We start from the raw sequence: 20,301 nt of genomic DNA on the forward strand, positions 1-20,301 counted from the left end.
CTCCAGTCCCTATTCATTGTATAGTTGCATACCAAATGAGACCAATACATTATTCAATATGTCTCCTTTTATGTCCCACAGAAAAAAAGAAAGTCATACATTTGGAACGACATGAGGGTGAGTAAATAAACTATTCCTTTAAAGCCACAGCACACCTCTCAAGCTCCTGTGTTCAAACAAATACAAGTACGTGAATAAATACGAAAGGCTACAAAAGCAAAATTAGGACAGACTGGTTAAAATCAATTCATCTCAGGGGATCAAACACATCTCCTGGCCGGAAACCGTGTAAATTACACACCCACACTCAGATTCTCATGCATTTGCACACACACAGATCCAAACCACCTGGAAACCTGTGCTGCTTTGATTGCTTTAAAGGATTTGCTGAACCAGATATTAAAATGATGTCATAATTTATTCATTCTTATGTCTTTCCAAACCAATTTGTTTTCTTCTGTGTAATGCAAAATAAGATATTTTTAAGAATATCCAAGCTGCCATGAAACAGAATCATATTGGAATGACACTCTCAAGCTCAACAAATAACAAAAAACCCAAGTGAACCCACCATGGCCTTTCTGATGTGAGGTTATTCCGTGAATAAATTCTGTATAAAATTAAGCATGCGGTTTTTATCGAGGTGATCTAAGGGTACTGGGTTGTGGAGCATAAATGTTGAGAAATCCACCTCGAGAGCGACTAGACTCAGGTGGGTCTGCGGCTGCTCTTTTGACCCTCCAGATCGGTTACAGAATAAATGAAACCCCAGTACCTCCACCTGAGCAAGAGCTTATTAAAACATTCCTAATGAGCATCTTCTAATGAAGTTAGACGTGAGAATCATAAATCGGCAGGCTGGATCTCAGTGGATACTATCAGTGACTTAAGATTGAAGGAGATCAGTCCTGGGTAAAAGTGGTTTCAGGTTGGGACAGTCAGTTTTTTAAAGAAAAACTTCTTTAAGTACTCTCAAAGGAATGTTAAGAAAAAAAGAAATGTAACAGTACAGGCATTCTGTACCAGAAGTTCCAGGTCAATTTGGAAACCATTTATACGCTGTAAAACTGAAAAACAATATGACCTACATTAATAAATAATTGCATAGCACGCTCCTTATTTCTGCAAAGTATAACTTGCTCTAAAAAAAGGTGTGAGCTGAATATATGAGGATAAATGTTGTGTATTAGCACAGCTCTTATCAAACTCTCACACTCACAGACCTGAAAGCTCTGATAATTTTGCATGTAAGATTTCCAAATTTTCCTATCACAGACTAAATCATCTCCCAGCATGCTTCTGCTTTGCTTAAACGACAACATAGAGGGAATTGACAAAAGTCACACTTTAAATTAGGTTTCTATGTGTTAACGTAAAAAAATAAGCACGTGATACAATATACTTACATGCATTTTGAAATGTAACAACAATGTAATAACTTGGACTAATAATATAGTTAAAACATCTGACATAAAGTGGGTCCATTATAGGTGCTTTCGCACCGCATAGTTCTAGGAACTAGCCAGCAGCATCGTTCCTTGAGAACCAATTTCCCCCTCGGGTCGTTTTCCTGGTTGCATTCGTACCAACAGCAGGAACTCTGAAGTGGCTGACAGTGACGACTTTATTCACAGCATTTATAAACATCAACAACCAGAGAAAGGAGGACGTCGTGTTTGGAGCTGTTTTTGTTGTGTGCTGTGGGTTACACGATAATGGAGATGTTATGTAAATGCTCAATTTACGTGAGTGAAAGAGCATGAAAATCTGACTAAATCTCCTATGACAACTTAGCGTTACATATCATCGAGGCTGAGAAAAGAACACAACGCTACTGACAACAGATAAATGCCCTTATCGCTGTTTTTCATGGAGTAAATATTTTTTAAATAATCGAATGCGATGATAATGCGCATCTCGTCAGTAAAGCCAGTTCTGTGATTAGTAGTAAATCTCCATCACATGCTTAGATGAAGTGACATTTATTACACAGAGAAGCTGACAAGCCAGCAATATCGCATTCATAATTGCAGACGATACATTGCATTCGATTATTTGCACAACCCTATCTGAAGTAGGAGCTAAATTAGTCCCCCAAATGGAGTTCCTAGCTCTAAATACATAGAGCCAATAGTTCTAGGAGCTATGGAAAGGTTCCTCTAGTGCAAAAACACCTTATGTTTTCCTGTAAGATCCAAAAAATATATATAATTAATCTTTAAGTCAATTGTTTGTAAAATTTACTTAAAGGGTTAGTTCATCCAAAAATAAACATTACTCCATGTTTTACTCACCCTCAAGGCCTCCTAGGTGTATATGACTTTCTTATTTCAGACGAATCCAATTGGAGTCATATTAAAAATTGTCTTGGCACTTCCAAGTGTTAGAATGGGGGGTGTTTTTGTTCAACAGTCCATAAGTAGTTAAATAAAGCGCGTGCATCCATAGTAAAACGTGCATCACATGGCTCCAGGGGTGAATAAAAGCCTCCTGTAGCGAATCCATGCGTTTTTGTAAAAAAAAAATTCCTTATGTAAAATAATATAAACAGTTTTGTGTGACTTCCGCTGACTGTCGTACACAAATTCACGGGAGACTGCCTTTCTGGAGGATGACGTAGGACGTCTACGTAGCGCATGTAAAATTATAATTTCTTAATCAATTTGTGTTATTTTAATTACCTGACTCATTTTTATGGCAAACTGGACAGTTGATTTTTAGTTACCTGCATAAGGCTGGATCAAGAAAGTAAATATTGAAATTGAGTGCTATTTTATGAGTTTCTGTGTAAAGGGAAAGTTTCATTTTCAGTTACATTTGACATTTAAAAGAATTTCTGTCATGCTGAAGTTGAAGTAATTACTTTTATAAGACATCAGATTTACGGTGTTTGCCTCAGGCCATATCTAGAGATGTTTTGAGGGTGAAATTCTTTGACTCAGATCAAGGTACACCATATCAGCCCTTTAGCAATCACTTTAGAAAAAATAATCTCCAACTGTATTAATATTACACTACTACTAATATTCTTCTGCATGGATTCATGGAATGCACAATGCCTTTGTAAATGACTTGGCATCAAATAGCATTCAGAGTCAAACCGGAAGGAATTTAACACAGGAATTACCCTGCTAGATGAATTGAACCTGTTTACCAATCACCCTCATCAGAGTCCAAATGGGATTCTTATCTATCTGTGACAGCCCACACCGGCTTTAATCGAGCCATAAACAGTGGGAAATGCACATATATGTGTTCCAGAGTGGAACATTCCAATTGAATTACACTGGGTTACTGATTACTCAATACAAGAGGTAATAGCTTTCTATGACTTGTAATACAATACAACTGAGAGCAGAAAGAGCACTACGAGCGCTAAGTTGAACATTAGTCGCACGTAATACTTAATCTCTAAGCCATGTTTCCCAAAAGCGTTATGGGTAAGAATACTGGATCTTTCTACAGGTTTTAACAGTTTATCACAAATGAATTGATATTAATTCATTTTTATTACTGCAAAGCCATCGTTGATTACATTTGAGAATAATTATTGTTCACAGAAAGAATGTGTGCAGGCCTGAATTTGTGATGTGTTCAACCGGGAGTCTGTGGCATTACTGTAGGGGTTCCAACAAATATTATTTGACTTAAAACTGTAAAATTGAATGAAAAATGTGTAAAATAACTGCAACCATAGCTACAATATGTAGGGTCCCTGCTCCACCTTTCTGAAGTTGAATACCTTTTGAAAACAATGGGCATGAACAGTCAAGTCGTATTCACAACTGGGACACTCTGAGACTATTTTAAAAGCAATCCAACTAAATCATCTCTATAAAGCCCTTTCAAACATTCTACATTTAGCCAACGTAAACCAGTCATGTTGGACATTCTCTAGCCATTCACCAACTTATATGTGATTACAGTGACCTAACACCATCATGCACTTCCAGTTTGGATAATTACACAGCCAAGAAACCGCTCACGCTGAAAATTGAACTCTGGTCGCACTGAAACATAATTAACAGCTAAAAAAAAACTTCACAACACACCTGTGGTGGGCCTTGAAATATCCACAACACTAGACACTATATGTAATTTGCATCTTATTTATTTGCATTTTATTTAACGGGGTTTACTGTGAGTGACAGTAAACACTCTCCTCTATCTGCTCATCTGCCATGATAACCATGGTGACAGTGGTAAAGTGGACCTACAGTAGAGAAATGCACCTGATTGTAACCATGGCACCACTTCTGTTCCCTTCCCACCTGGTGCAGTGTTGCAAAAGAGCTCCTAGATTGTGTGTGTTTGTGTGCGTGTGTATTCCCTGTTGTGCACGCCTGCCAAAGGGGACACGGAGCATAGTAATTCACCGTCAACATCTCCTCACAATGGTTGAGCGGACAGCTCCTGCCCACTCGCATTTGTTTACGCCAGCGAAGCCAGATGCATCACAAACTTATACACATAAATTATTCTCTAAGTGCACAACAATCGATAATTTCCCCAAACATTTTCTTTTTCTGCTTTATTAAAGCCATTATTTTCCAGCTAAACCAAAAACAACAGGCTGTTATTATGAGATATGAGATATGTTGCTTCTCATGGGAGAGTGAGTTCAAAAGGCAAACCACCAGTAATCCTATAGTCTGTAGATGATTTATTAACATAATTATATTTTACACTTTGAAATGAGAAGCTCGTGTATGATAAAATACTTCAAATCTTCAAGAAAGCTTACTTCAAATCATATTTGTGTGTAGATTTGTGGAGCTTTGCAATTTAATTACAATAAATAAATAATTAATTTAATATAAAAACAACAGAAATCAATGAGAAGTCTATATAACGATTTAACAATGAGCGGTCTAAGTTTTGTGAAGACGAAAAAAAGTGAACCTAAATATGAACATATAAGAACGGTTTAATAAACATAGTACTTATGGATATTAAATATATTTTATATGATTATAGAAAATATAATTAGTGCTGTATAAAACAATGGAAGTCAATGGAAAGCCCCAATCATGATATGAAACCAAACGGGTGTGTATAATCGGTTTACAGTAAAAAAAAAAAAAAAAAAAAAGTCATAATCATTACGAAATCCACCTTTAATCAAACTGTAAAGCAATTTATTTCACTTCTTAAGTTGTAATCCATCTCAGCAAAGCACCACGCAGTTTTTCCAAAACAAAACAAAACTTATGTTAGGCGTTTAACAACTAACAGCTGGTGGGAGAAGCGTTTGTTTTAGTGCGAAAGAAAGTGACAGCTTTGAAATACAGTTTAACATTATAGTATCCACATACACACACTTACGGATGATATTTCTGGAAGAAACCTGGTTATAACCTGGTGTTGTGCCAAAATATCACGCGTAATTGCGTCTTCTCCAAAATGTACCATTAAAACACCACGCGTAAAATTAATAATTAAAAAAAGGCAGTTGTGCGTAAAGGTGTGAGCGGTACGTAAACGTTCCTCACCTGCCCGAGACTGTAATCTCAACTTTTGTAGCAGGAATAGCGGAGTTGAGCGGGTCGAATTCTCCTATCGTCGCCATATTCAGGAAACCGCAACTGCTCGTGCTGTTCATGATGAGCTTTCCTTTCTTTAACCCTTTTAGACGGAAGAGGACGGACGCTCGCGCCGCTTTACGCGAGAGAATTCATGGGCGGTTTGGAAAGATTGCGAGGAGGAAAGCAGAGCTTCTGTCAGTCCATAAGAGAGACAGCGTCCCCTCTGCTCGCCATGAGAGAGTGTGAATGTGTTAGAGAGAGTGTGCTGCTGCATGGGCGAAGGAACGATGCCACACTTGGAGAATTCTTCGCTGTGAATTCATCTGAGACTCAAAACAGATTTAACACTGACAATGCCGTGATAGATACAACAACAACAGTTCAAAAGATTATTGTTCTTAAAGTCATTCTGCTTCTTCCTGTTATAATAAATAATGGAAATAATAATAATTATTATTATTATTATTATGTAATAGCTACTGTTATAGAATATAATCATTATTGAATAATACAACAACATATATATATATATATATATATATATATATATATATATATATATATATATGTGTGTGTGTGTTGTATATGTGTGTGTGTATATATGCATATACATTGTAAAAAAATGTTTCAAAAAGTTGTAAAATAATTAAAATAAATAATTAAAATAATTTGTTACCCCGCAGACTTAAAATGTTTTGTTTAGTCAACTTGAAATTTGAAGTTACTCAGTGTTAATTTAAGGGACAACTGGAATATTTTAGTTGACTAAACAGCGGGGGTAACTAATTATTTTAAGCTGAAACTAATTTTATTTTTACAATGTATATGCATATATAGTGATAAACATGGTCTTGGTCATTCAGGACATCATTTTAAATGTCTCATACAACTGCAGTGCGTTAATAAATGTCTTGTGAAGCAATACAGTCACGTAATAGGACTGTACCATTAAAGCTCATTGGATATTGTGTGTCATGTGACTAAACATACTGTAATGATGCAGCGAATTACCAAAAATCCATAAACATTGTATTTAAGCCATTCCAACTATATAACTACATCTGTAGTTTCACAACTACTAATTTAATATCTTCAAAATACTAAAAAAACTGAATCTATATTTCCATGTTAAACCAAAACGGCTTGCACCTCAATGCACAAACAGAGATGAGTTCATTATCAAATGAGGCACGTTGCATTGACTCTCTTTACAGTTGCTTTAAATATAACCAGTTATTACACATGGGTAGTCATGATGAGTGTCGTGTTGAATTTATGTGGATATGCTGTGTCAGGTTACTCGTGGAAAAACTATGTTCAGGGATCAACAACTGTGACTATTGATTTATTCTTCAGTCTTCAGTTATTGATTACCAATTTATACTAATTGGCAAACAACTAGGGTGAACATCAATACAACGATTAAACTCCTGCAGAGACCATTTTAGATGAATCCACAAATGTCTAAGGAACACATACTGTATGAAACGAATCCGAGCATTCAAGAGCAATTTTCTGCAGGGTTACAAATGATTCATTTTAATAATAGTGAATGTTACTGTAGCTGAGTCTTTATATGAATGGCAGAAATGAATGGATTGCCTATAAGTGGCTCTTTTTGTTGAAATACAAATGAGACATTAAATATTCAAGTGGAAATGGAAATAAAAAAAAAGACCTTTTGTATGCTCTCATACTCTAAAGCAGATGTTTTATGGGCCATTGCTTGTTATTGAAAGTGGCTGATCGTATCACGCTTTTAATTAAGGAAACCGGTTTGCCACATTGTAAAAAAAAAAAAAGTTTAAGGCAACCAGCAGATTTTTTTGAGTTTCTCAACTTATCGTTTTAAGTTTATTCAACAAAAAGGTGAGAAATTTCCTAAAAAATAAGTTGAGAAAACTCCAAAATCTGATGAAGCTGGTTGCCTTAAACTTTTAAGTTGCCTTTTATTTTACAGTGCACCCAGCATTATAGTAAACACATTCATATGCGCAATTGTTTATACAGAAAAATGGTTATACATTTATTGAAGAGTTACTTCTAATAACAAAGCAATTATAAGTATTCTTTTTTTATTTCAGTTAACAAAACATATTTTTAATTGTTGTGGTTTTAGTTAAAAATAACAACACTGATTCTGACTGTCCAACCAGCATTATAAAAAAAATCATTTTATTTTAATTGTATTATTTTATTCATTGGATCATTTTTTTATTTTCAGACCTGGAGTGATCAAGTGAATAAATTAATAATCATTAATAATAATAATAAATAAAATAAAAAAAAGTCTTCAAATGCACGTTCTTTCAGATGTAGTCAGTGTATTTTTGCCACGATAAAAACTGTATTGGCCAATCAGCATCCAGGGCTGTAATTTTATGTTTTTTTCTTTATCTTAATGTCACTTGCTTACAAAAATTAGGATGAAAAATTAGACCTCGTCTCAGCAGGTCATTTTCATTATCTCTTCATCCGTACACCTCAGAGAGGGGATTGCTTCATCAGAAATAGCCTTTAAATCAATCAGAATGTCTCACCAGGAAGAACAAAGACCTTTGATTTGTTATACACACACTCGCATCAAGAGATAAATCATGGCATTTTATTCAGAGAATGAATTTTTATATTGAGTTTTTTGTTTCAGTATTTTTGTTCATACTGAATACAGTAGAATTGTTCTAGTAAGGGCAGATGAATGACTGACATTACAGCAGAGAACGGATAGATGACGTGAGGGTGTTTGTGCTTGAGCTGAGAGATTCCTTACAGCTGAGTGAATTCCCTCTTATTCTAAATTTACATGAGTGCCTTGTGAGATGGAGACAGCTGCTGGACGCTGAGGTGCTGTGTGTAAGAGAAGGTCTCGGACCATGTCCCGTCAGCTACGACGTTATACAACAGTTAGCTATCAAGTGCTGCAGAAATGAGTACAAAACCCGGAAATCAGTTCACATTTTTCCACTTCCAGGCCCACTGTCCTGAAGTCAGTGGGTTTGCTGCTGAACACAGTCCAAACTGGACTGGAATTGCTTGGTTTTGTCAACTCTAACACTTGTAACTAGTGCTACTAATATGTGTGTGTGTATATATATTCTCACATAAGATTTAATTAGTTCATAAACTTAAGTGTTTCTTCATATCAAGCTATTTTAAATGTTATCACGAAAGCAATGAGAACATATTTGCAGGGATAATTATTTCAAAATGATACATCTGTGGTTTTATATTTTTAATTAGAGCCACACTAACATCTAATTGGTCATGTGTACTTTCTTCTGTCAGGGAGAGATGCACAGATTTATATTAACATTAATGGGTAACAAGTATCAAATTAAAATGTGCATGGATTCAGATTTGTTATGCTGGGATCAAAGGTCATTTTTGAGGTGCATTAAGGTTGGTTTAAATAATCAATAATTATTATTAAATCCATAATAATCTTTTTTTCATTTTATTTTATTAATTTTAAAATACATATTTGTTTTGGTTAATATTACATTGAATTGCATTTTACAATTTTGGGTATTTTGGGTTTGTGCCCAGGCCACGATTTTAACTGAGAAAACTCAAAACTACCAAGTACTTTTTGATCCCCGAAAAAAAATGATAAATGTCAATGTAATTATTTTTCAAATAGTCCCATTAATGTAAAGACCATACAGTATAAATACACTATATATGCCAGTTCACCGTCCATTATGTGTGCACTGCGCCCTAGTGATATTACTCTGACCCTGCAGTTTCACTACTCAACATTATATCAAGTACAGTGCATTCTTGCAAGACTAAAACACTGCAGAAACACCTGTAAGATTTTGACAGATGTAGTTTATTTCACTTGCCATCTGACATTGATAATAACTACAGTACATCAGAGGAAATAGTTCTGTAAAGCGTACTCAAAGGTTTCAACCAGAAAATGAAAAAGAACCAGTTCAGACTTTATAAAAAGGTAAAACACAAAGTAGACAGAGACACCGGTGCAAATATCGTTGTACCATTCCAGTGCAGAGAAGACTACAGTACGGGTGCTTTGAGATCTGTGACTTCTTGTAGTTCCATTGGAAAGATTCACACAAAAAGAGTCTAACTTTGGTCAACATACTTATATTAACGAATAATTTAAAAGCATATCGCTTCAGTCCAGTCAATAATGACGTTCACAAACACGTGTGTTTCTTAAGCAATGCTCATACGGCAGTCTGTGATGCCCAAAGCCCAGCTTTAGGATGGTGCCACATCAAAAAACACTTATTGACCTACAATATCCCCCCCTTTACAGTCAGCAAACAGGGCACTGTAGATGAGGAAATATACAGCAGTTACAACAGCAAGCTCTCCTCTGAATCGCAGCCAGAGTTTCAGGAAAGAAGCGTCACATTGCTAGAGGAAATTCTTGTTGGAAGCCAAAACCTTCACAGTGACCTTGTGTTCTCATCAGTGAAGGCCGTCCTCTAAAGATCCTTTCACTTGCCAGATCTTGACCGTCCGGTCACTGTGAAAAAGCAACGAGAGAATTCAAATCAATCATTTATACAGGTTTACTGCTCACTGTAAAGCAGTGTTAGCAACGGTTTTCTATATTTTCTGAAAAGTTAGTGAGTGGTTATGGGGCAAAAGCTGCCACAATCCTAGGCTGAATCCTGAGTGGTTGCTAAGGTGTTGCTACACAATTGCTATGTGTATATGTATATGTTATGTTATGCAGGTATTTTATCTATGCAGTTACCAAGGTGTTGCTATTCAGAGCTGGGTAGAACTTACTTACAAATTATAGTCTATTACTGATTATAGATTACATGATCAAAATTGTAGTTAGTAACAATCTAGGTTACTCCTTTTAGGAAATGTATTCTGACTACTTTTTAGATTACTTTTTTTGTTTTTTTATCTAACTTGTTTTAAACTTACTATTTAATATACCATATTGATATAAAAAGCAAAGAGCAAGAAAATATATTCCATCTTTTGAAATCAACATTATAAGATGTATTAAACATTACATTACACCAGGGTTTCCCAAACTAGGCTTAATGTAAGAACTGTAGTGGGTTTGTGAGTTGATAAAAAGCTAATAATTAATCAAAATTACTTACTTACTTAATTACTTAACTTAAAGTTACTTACTATATTCAAAATACTTTGATAATTCCATGACTTATTTACTTGGGCATGTCCATTCATAGAACAATAACTGAAAATGAATAATGAGCAATTATTGATCCATGATGTTGCCACAACGTTGTAATTACTAAGAGAAAATCCTCAAACTTTCAGCATGGCAATGTAAACAGTTACACCATGGCAGAATGTTGCTATGCATTGGTTTGCTAGGGTTTTGGGTTAGGTTGTTTGGTTGTTACCAAGGTATTGCTAAATTGAATGGTTGTTAGCATAAGCTAAAACTAAAAGTCTAAGTTCTGCTTATTTGTATGTGTGTGTTCTTTGTTGATATTGAATGCCTGTCACTCACTCTGAGGCGGTAAAGAGCTGACTGCTGTTTGTGCAGATGTCATTGACAGAGCTGTCATGACCCCTTATTTCTCCCAGAGCTCTAAGCGTGTCTGTGTGCCAGAATTTGAGCAGTCCGCCCTTGCAGCCGCTCATAACAGCACTGGAGCCAGGGACCACCGCCAGAGAACTCAGGAGATCAGAGTGAGCCTGTTCTACCTGCTGCAAGATGAAGAAAACATGCAAACAAATCAATTACAGCAGGATAACCGAAAGTGTGAGGGGTTTTACTGTACTCAGTCTTTATGTGTGATAGTTCAAAGTTATTTCAGGATTTATTTTTAGATATAAACTCGGTTCCAAACTTTAGAGATCTGTCTACTGTCAAAATACAGAAATATCTGAAACCAAGGAACCGCTTTCCCAAAGAACTGCTACTAAGATGAATGGAAATGCTAACAAATAGCTTTTTCCAAGTATTACAGGCTTTATGCATTAGCATATTGCTAAGCTAATGACTTAACAAATTAAACGCTAAGAGACTAGACTGCTAACAATTGATTTTAAAAGCATGCAGCATGTTATTCTAGCATTAAAATCTTCACAAAGTTGATTGCAACAGTTTTGTGTTAGCATATGGCTAAGCTAAATTAGGCTAAATATTGTGTAAAATAGGCACATTGTAAAGAGATCAACCATAACCATTTTCTAAGAGTACTTATTCAGTATTAAAATGAACAGATGTCTATTTATAATAATATTTTATCTTGATTCCATCTTAAATGACGAGTACAAGGACTGATCTTTAAAGAATACATGGAATGTTGACTCACACTTGAGATCTTAAAAGTAGGCGCCACAGTTTTGTTGTTTGGAACAGATTTAGTTTTGGGAATGATGCCTGAAAATGCTGCTTAGGCAGGCAGCTCAAAGGGATTTGGAACACAGCCATAGTGTTTACCACAAAGCTGTCTTTCTTTGCAACATTACTTACCTCTTGTAGCTGTTTGCGGGTTAAGTCCCATTTTTTAATACAGGAGTCTCTGGCAGCAGTAAAAAGTGAATCGCCGTGAATGGCCAGAGCCTCCAGCCCATCCTGATGGGATGGGTCGAAATGATGTGTGGCGCTGATGCTGCCCTGAGCACCTTCCACCACGTCAAACATCTGCAACACAAGAAAATAAAAGCCTTAGATGCATCACAAGTCCCAAAAAGCAAGTCTGGATAGCCATTTTGTTTCTTGTTGCACTTGAGGCCATATTAATAGTATAAATTACAGTTTGTGTTCAAGCATCCATAATTGAGCTGCAACAGCTTGTGTAATTGTGCATGAGCCATGACCAAAAGGTGAAAATGATCATATGGAAATCAGCATGTGCACCCATATGGACTCTTACATTAGTTCACAGAGAGCATGTTAGAATGTCTGAACATACCTTCACAGTGTGATCTTTTGAGCCTGTTATAACCACATCTTGACCCTTCCCCATCTGGTCTACCGTAAGACACATTACCGGCCCCAAATGTCCTGTCAGTTTTCCAGTAGATACAAACCTGATGACAACACAAACAAATAACGTGTAAATGGAGACTTAATGCTAGAATACACTACAATGACTTTTATAGATTTTAAAAGGTGTCTTATACTTGCCAACTACAAAATTAAAAATACAGATGATATTGCATGTTACCTTCCTTATTTTCATAAAAGCATGATCTATTTAACACTTGGTTTGATTGCTTGGTCAAAACTGACCAAGCAAACCAATTATTGACTACTCAATAATTAGTTTGCACCACTTTTTTTTTCAGAACAACATGTCACGTTTGCATCATTAAAACGACAACTGTTTACCCCTTTTGCTAGTTAGCAATGATGCAGGAGAATATTACAAAATGCATAGCATTGCTCGCTTTACTTTTATACTTTGTTGGTGTGTACACAGCTTCGGAAAACAGCATTCAAATCATCCATACAAACCAAAATCTGACATCAAACGAACCAGTGTGTGCCCCAAAATGGCTAGCGTGTGTCATGCAAGACAAGCATGTCAATTAGCCATAGTAACAGGAAAATATGCTTGGCTCCACAGGTTGAGAGCTGTAGTTCCAATCACACAAACTGAGAACCACATGGATGGTTTCAGAAACACTGAATCGAATGTTGGTAACAACGGAAATTGTGACTATAGTTGGCTAAAAATGCTATTGGGAAACACACCCAAATTTAGTTAAATGAGTACATTAGCATGTCTTCTACGATCCATTTGCTCTTTTAGGTCAACCATGGTGATGATTGAGTTCTAAGGAAACATAGCTGTTTTGAGTGTACAAATTAGCATTACGATTTGTGTGCTGCCACGTGAAAAAAAAATTGTGCATTCTTAATGGCCACATCTGTATAAAACAACACATAGTTTAATTTGAATATTTGAAATTAACACTATCACCATGAGCACTATGAAATGTATTTAGCTATAGTCCCTCTAGTCCCTACAGTCTTTGTTTAGTACCTTCTCAAGTCCCACATCCTGACCGTGTTGCCTGATGCAGCATAAAGGAATGTTCCGGAAGGATTGAGGGCGATCTGATTGATCTGGTTTTCTCCTGGAGGAATGGCAACAGAACTGCTTCCACATGTGTCACCTTGAGACACCTGTCCAGAAGACCTGAAGAAGACAGAGAGCTAAAAATGAGCAACCATAGGTAAAATATTTAGAAGCATTAGAGAACACTGGCTTTCAATAAATTACAGAGTACCAGGATGACTCACGTGAGGGTGCGGATGCATTTGGCGGAGTCACGGATGTCCCATACTTTGACATAAGCAGTAGAGACAGTGAAGACCAGGCTGGAACAGTATCGGACTGACACTACACTGCTGGGATGATCTCCAAGAGACATGATCTCCTGACCTGTTACCAGGTTCCACACCTTACATGTGCGATCTGAGAAAAAAAAAAAGGGATGGATGGGGATAAAACACAATGTTTATTATACTTGTACTGGCAATGCATTAAGGGTAACAATCTGAAATTCAGAAGCAAAAATCAATGCATTCATAATTGGTTATATTGTGTTACAGAACATAAAAACAAATGTAGTAAATAAGGTTAATAAGTTATCATAAAAATATTAATGGAATGATTTAATTAAGTATGAATGCTGCTAGCGCATGGCTAGTTTTCATTGTGCCAACAATTCTTCCATGTCAGAAGAAATTGTTGAAAAAAGCTGTTTATTTTTGTTTTCTTTGCGCACAAAAAGTATTCTTTTAGCTTCATAAAATTAAGGTTGAACCACAGTGGACACAATGGACAGTCACATGAACTATTTTAACAATGTCCTTACTACCTTTCTGGGCCTTGAATGTGGTAGTTGTGTTGCTATCTATGCAGGGTCAGAAAGCTGACAGATTTCATCAAAATATCTTAATTTGTGTTCTGAAGATGAATGAAGGTCTTACGGGTTTGGAATGACATGAGGCTGAGTAATTAATGACAGAATTTTTATTTTTGTGTGAAAATGATCCAACCCTTCTTATATAGGGAAAGGGAAGTGGTGTGTGGCCAAGTATGGTGACCCATACTCAGAATTTGTGCTCTGCATTTAACCCATCCAAGTGTACACACACAGTAGTGAACACACACCCGGAGCAGTGGGCAGCCAATGTTGCGGCGCCCGGGGAGCAGTTGGGGGTTCGTGCCTTGCTCAAGGGTCTCACCTCAGTCGTGGTATTGAGGGTGGCGAGAGTGTTGGTTATTCACTCCCCCACCTACAATCCCTTCCGGACCTGAGACTCGAACCCACGACCTTCAGGTTACAAGTCCACCTCTCTTTCCATTAGGCCAAGACTGCCACATATATACTGCTGCTAGAAGCTATGGATTGAATGTATCACCTAAATTTTTAGTTAGCTAATAATAATTTCAACTCAAATCACCAATTTACAACAATTTATCTGTTAATCAACTGTATAATATAGGAGGATAATATATAGATTGCCGTCATTGCAAAACAAACAACCAGCTGACTGTGCATAGTTAATTATATATTGCTATATATTTTACTGTAGTAAAGACCTGTTTGTAAGGCTATAACCCTTTACATGAAAAACAAAAAGTTCACTGACCCTTTGAGCCGGTGAAGAGCAGATCATCAGTTGAGTCCACACACAGCAGGGGTTTCGTATGACCCTCGGCCACATGAACACACTGCAGTCTGGCTGCTCGACTGGAGCGGGCTGCCTGAGCTGGGCTTGCTGGACCTCTGGACCAAAAACACATGATACTGATGCATTAAACACTCAATCAAATCAGACTAATAAAATACACCAGCTCCATTTCAAACTGTAGTAAGCTGCCTAGCTTGAGAGCACTTTTAGGCATCATAGGTTGTTCTAAAGGAGTGGTCAAAAATGACAGTTGGTCTGTGAATTTTTGCCAGAAAAATCCATTCATTTTAACAAGGAATACAAGGTGTTGGATACAACGATTTCACATGAAAGCGAAAGATTGTCCCACACAGATGTCGTAAACAGGTTCAACAGGTGTAGCAATGTGAAGCACAGTTCCTACAGTGGTCAACTAAACCACTTTCTGTTGGTCATTGCAGTGAATCCACATTACCAACTTGAACTCGTTGCAAAATCTGTGTGGGAAAATCTTTCGCCATCGCGTGAAGCCTTTGATCGTGTGTATTTCTATAGAAATGACTGGATTCCTTTCAAATACAAATTTTTAAGGGTCAAATACAATAGGGTAGTCAGTCAATACAATAGGTATTCACACGATCATACACTGTTGCCAATGGATAATGGACCTTTTTTGGAAATATTTTAACAAAATTTTGCCTTAAAAAGTTGGTTCACCCAAAAATTACAATTCTGTCATCATTTACTCACCCTCATTTAGTTCCACACCTGTATGAGTTTCTTTCTTCTGCTGAACACAAACAAAGATATTTTGAAGAATGTGGGTAACCAAACAGTTGATGGTAGTCATTGACTTCCATAATATTTCTTTTTCCATATTATAGAAGTCAATGGCTTCTGTTACCCACATTCTATCAATACTCTACATTATTCTTTTGTACTCAACAGAAAAAAGAAACTTGGAACATCTTGAGGGTGAGTAAATGACGACAGAATTGTCTTTTTTGTGTGAACTAAACGTTTAAGACATGTTGTATGTGGAGGGAAAAGAATTGATTGCAAACTATTTCTTTGCAATAAATTACATCTTCTAAAGCATTCTCGTAATTCTGTCATTTTGAATGAGTGAAGGCCTTTATATTAGCAGATATGAGCATGTACATGTCCAAACTGAATACTACAGACAATATGCAGTTTCACAACAAGATCCGCCACTCCTACATTAATGCAGGATCAGACAGAGACAAGAATTATGGGAAGATCAAAGCAAATCAGGTTTAGAAGTGGAGAGATGGACACTATTTTTTTGTTTCTAACAACATCAGTCCCTGGAGAGAACAAATCAAAATTGAAAAACTGTGGCTAAAACTTGGAAATAATGCAAAAGTGTTTATTTTGTTATGGGAATGAAAGTATGGATGTTCACTTTAGTATTACAAGACATTTAGAACATCTGCAAACAAATTTAGCAAAGATGTTTGGAAGGAGGACATTTACGAGTAGCAGGCCATTTCTTACTGTTTGTCCAGGGTTTTGGTTCTTTCTGTAGGGTTCTGGCTCTTGTCCTGTGCTCTTCTGCGGGTGAGAGGCGAGCGGTCCAGAGACTTCCTTTCTGTAGCCGTGGGAGATCTGGCACTGGAGCTACGCATTAGACAAAAGCCAGTGTGACCTCACATCAGACATGACTGTAATGTTTATTAGGATGTGTCAGCATGTTTATGAAGAGGTTAGAATAAAGGAATAGCTTTTTCAAAACTTATTATGAAAATATATGTTTTCAAAATACATGGATTTTGCTTTTTTTCTGTTCACCAAACACTTACACAGCATTTGTCTTGGATACTAAGCTAGAGGTGAAGGCCACTGAGTCTCTGTCCCCTAAGTAGGGAATGGGTGCCGGTTCTTTATGTCCTTCTGGACTCTCCACTACAGGAAGCAGAGGGGCAGAGAAATCCTCTGGAGGGGCGTCAGGGTCACCAGTGTTGGCATACAGCAGTTCCATTTGGGTGGTGGTTCTTCTGCGAGCCTAAATTTATCATATACTCAAATAATGAATTTATACATCAGGGAAAAGGATTATTTTGTCACGCTTTTGTCTTTGATCTAGTATTCAACTAATTTAATGCTCTCAACATTCTTTTTTCTCTTCAATGAACATGATTAGGGCTTCTGTTACTGTTATTATTGTTGTATGATAAACTATTAGTCTGTAATTATCAATTAGTTAAACCATAATTATGTGGATAACACAGTGGGAAGTAAATAATACAAAACCAAATAGGCTATTTTAACAAGCTACTTGTCACAATAGAATATCATTATATCCTTAAACATTAAGGTTTGTACTCAGAAATTACTAAAGTAGTCAAACCTGTTCATTAGAAGGGGGTGACCCAATACTTTTGTCAATACAAGTATTGGGTCACCCCTGACCCTTAATGCATTGTGCAAGAGCACCCCTGGCTCTTAATGCATTGTGTTGCCTTTTTGAGCATCAGTAAATGTTTCCACCTTTTGTAATAGCTGTGTATGAGTCTCTCAATTGCCCTCAGTGTGAAAGATGGATCTAAAAATCATACAGTCACTTTTGGAAAGGGTTCAAATATGCAGAAGATTTTGGAAAACCAAAGAATGTGCAGGAGCTGGAGGATTTTTCTGAAGAACAGCAGGTTCTGAACTGCTCATGACCAACAAGGGACTCATGAACAACTATCACAAAACAGAAAGACAGTCGTGGATCATCCAGGAAACGACACGCAGTATTAAGATTCAAGGGCATGTAAACTTTTGAACGGGGTCATTTTTTATGAATTCAATTATTTTGTCTTGTGGAGTATATATAAATATCTGTTATGTGAAATAGCTTATTCAGGAGAGTACTAAATAAAAATATTTTTTTTATTTAGTTAAAATTCTGAACATATTTGCATATTCTGAAAGGGGTATGTAATCTTATGAGCACAACTGTATAAATGAATAATAAAACAAATAAATGTGCAGAATTACTAATGTTCTACCTTATTCCTGGCTTTGGTTTCTCCACAAAGTTTCATGAGATCTGAATCCAAACAACTACAAGAGACACAGAAACAGACATTGCTATTGATTGAAATGCTCACTGGAGCCAAATAACTGTTTGCTGATGAAAATGTTATATACAGTAGTGCCTCCAAAAAGCGCACAACAAACAATTTCAGAAGTAGATTAAATTAGCCTTCACTAAATGACTCAACAACTGAATCAAGTGAATGACATCAACACTGATTTACTATTGAGTTTTATTACCTCTTCTCTGTGGCTGGACTCTGTGCTGATTCATCGCTGCTGCTTTCATCGCCATTTTCTGAGCAAACACACACACACTTTAGCAACAGAAACACGTGCTCCTTCATTTTATCTTTGTCAGTATGATATCAGTGAACATTATTATTCAAGCGACATGCATCATAGTGTTGTTATCACAACCCTGAATTCAACAGAACTAGAGGAGAGGAGATATGGTCAGTCTACAGCCAGGACACCAGCATTAGGGTTGCAAACATCTTTTTTTTAAGGATGTGTGGTCACTAAGTCAGACACAGAGAAAGGAAACTAGTCAATGAATATGTAGTTCAGCTGGATCCATCCATCCATCTATAGTGGTGGCCAAAATTATTAGAACACTATATTTTCACCAGCTAAAAAATGGTTTTAAGTCAGTTCTTTCTATCTTTTGCTGTAGTGTGTCAGTAGGAAATATCAGTTTAGTCTGACAACAGTCAGTGCTCCACACAGAGATCTGATCATGATCCAGTCTGTCTGGAATGACATGAAGAAACAGAACAAACTGAGACAGACTAAATCCAGAAGAACCGTGGCAATGTCTCCAAGACGCTTCAAGAAACCTACCTGCAAAGCTATCTGAAAAACTATGCGCAAGTGCACCTAGGGTAAAAGCTGCTTTGAACACAAAGAATGGTCACACCAAATGTTGATTTAATTTAGTTAATAGAAGTTAATTGATAAAGAACATCTATTCAAGACATTATTTTTGACAGCATCCTCATTTTACAGCATTTTTACACAAGTGCCTAAAACTTTTAACAGTACTGTAGTTTTGCAGGTAGGTTTCTTGAAGCATTTTGGAGACGTTGCCACAGTTCTTCTGGATTTAGTCTGTCTCAGTTTGTTCTGTTTCTTCTTCAATGACTTTCTCTTGAACTGATTTACAGAAATAGATTGTTCAAAAGAACTGATTTATCAAACTTCCCATATCTACCTGCATTTTTGCTAATGTAGTTTAAATCTTAAATGTGCTGTTAAATATTTTTATAAATATGCTATTAAAAACATCATAAGAAATAGTCGAGAAACTAAGAAATGTAATATTTTTGCAGTATTCACAATATTAATATTATTATTATCATCACACAGTATAATACTGGAATTAGAGCTGAATCTAACACTATCACAAACTAACAACAGCTAGAAGACTCTACATCCTCCAAGGATCTTCTTCAAGCACTTAAGACTTTTTAAGTGCTTTTATAGTTGATGCTCCAGTTGAGAGACATGTTCCTCAAAAAGTAAAGTCCACAAGGGGTTTAAGCAAGACCCATGCAGCTCTACGATGCTACTGTTACTGTCTGTTAGTCTGAGGGAGGGACACATGCACTGGTGGACAGCTCTAGTGGCCTCTACTTACCCGACGGCACGCTACCTAGTTCTGTTTGAATTCAGGCAACAAAAAGACAAAAGCAAATCAAAATCAAACTTAAAATGTATAAGTGTAGAGAACGAAAAGCAAACAGGTGAATGTGAACAGGCATTTGTGTGTGTCAGACCTTGGAGAGCATTCCCGAGCAGAGCGTCCAGTTCAGGGTTGAGCTCTGCTTTCTCCTTCAGCATGTGGAAGAGAAGCTGGTTCTGTGTGGCACTGTTTATCTCTGTCTGTTTCAAACGGCCCTCCATCACTTTGATCTGAGACTCCTTCTGTGCAGCTTGTAAGCCCTGAGATCAGTCGTTGTTGGAATTACAAATAATATAAAGCTATATTATTATAGCAATCTTTTCTCGATGAAATCCATGTGGAAAAAGTCCTGGCCTACATTATTAAATATTCAGTTGCGCTCAAAAAAGGTCTTATTATGGATGTAAAATGTATTGTGAATGTCTTTTTGTGTTATCTAA

The 20,301-nt window shown here is 36.6% G+C and overlaps 2 protein-coding genes across 5 annotated transcripts in view; both read right to left on the reverse strand.

Annotated features, from left to right (window-relative positions):
• LOC306858758 (copine-8-like) overlaps positions 1 to 5,769 on the reverse strand; it is a 118,725-nt gene extending 112,956 nt beyond the window's left edge. The window contains exon 1 of the mRNA XM_079399465.1: positions 5,493 to 5,769. Coding sequence (XP_079255591.1) covers positions 5,493 to 5,602 — 110 coding nt within the window. The 5' untranslated portion in view covers positions 5,603 to 5,769. The remainder of the gene's footprint in view (positions 1 to 5,492) is intronic.
• Positions 5,770 to 8,996: 3,227 nt separating this feature from the next.
• The window catches only part of LOC306859086 (kinesin-like protein KIF21A), a 43,252-nt gene continuing 31,947 nt past the window's right edge, over positions 8,997 to 20,301 (reverse strand). For 2 of the 4 annotated variants that reach the window (XM_079399907.1, XM_079399905.1), the window contains 13 exons: positions 19,956 to 20,121; positions 19,817 to 19,837; positions 18,418 to 18,475; positions 18,150 to 18,204; positions 16,956 to 17,158; positions 16,651 to 16,773; positions 15,112 to 15,248; positions 13,753 to 13,927; positions 13,493 to 13,648; positions 12,416 to 12,533; positions 11,974 to 12,144; positions 11,002 to 11,201; positions 8,997 to 10,023 (listed from right to left, as the gene is read on the reverse strand). In XM_079399907.1, the coding sequence (XP_079256033.1) occupies positions 9,966 to 10,023; positions 11,002 to 11,201; positions 11,974 to 12,144; positions 12,416 to 12,533; positions 13,493 to 13,648; positions 13,753 to 13,927; positions 15,112 to 15,248; positions 16,651 to 16,773; positions 16,956 to 17,158; positions 18,150 to 18,204; positions 18,418 to 18,475; positions 19,817 to 19,837; positions 19,956 to 20,121 (1,641 nt within the window). In that variant the 3' untranslated portion in view covers positions 8,997 to 9,965. The remainder of the gene's footprint in view (positions 10,024 to 11,001; positions 11,202 to 11,973; positions 12,145 to 12,415; positions 12,534 to 13,492; positions 13,649 to 13,752; positions 13,928 to 15,111; positions 15,249 to 16,650; positions 16,774 to 16,955; positions 17,159 to 18,149; positions 18,205 to 18,417; positions 18,476 to 19,816; positions 19,838 to 19,955; positions 20,122 to 20,301) is intronic. The other 2 variants (XM_079399908.1, XM_079399906.1) reach the window with 1 other exon arrangement.

This window comes from Barbus barbus, assembly GCF_936440315.1.
Source record: "Barbus barbus genome assembly, chromosome: 39".
Classification (NCBI taxonomy): Eukaryota; Metazoa; Chordata; class Actinopteri; order Cypriniformes; family Cyprinidae; genus Barbus; species Barbus barbus.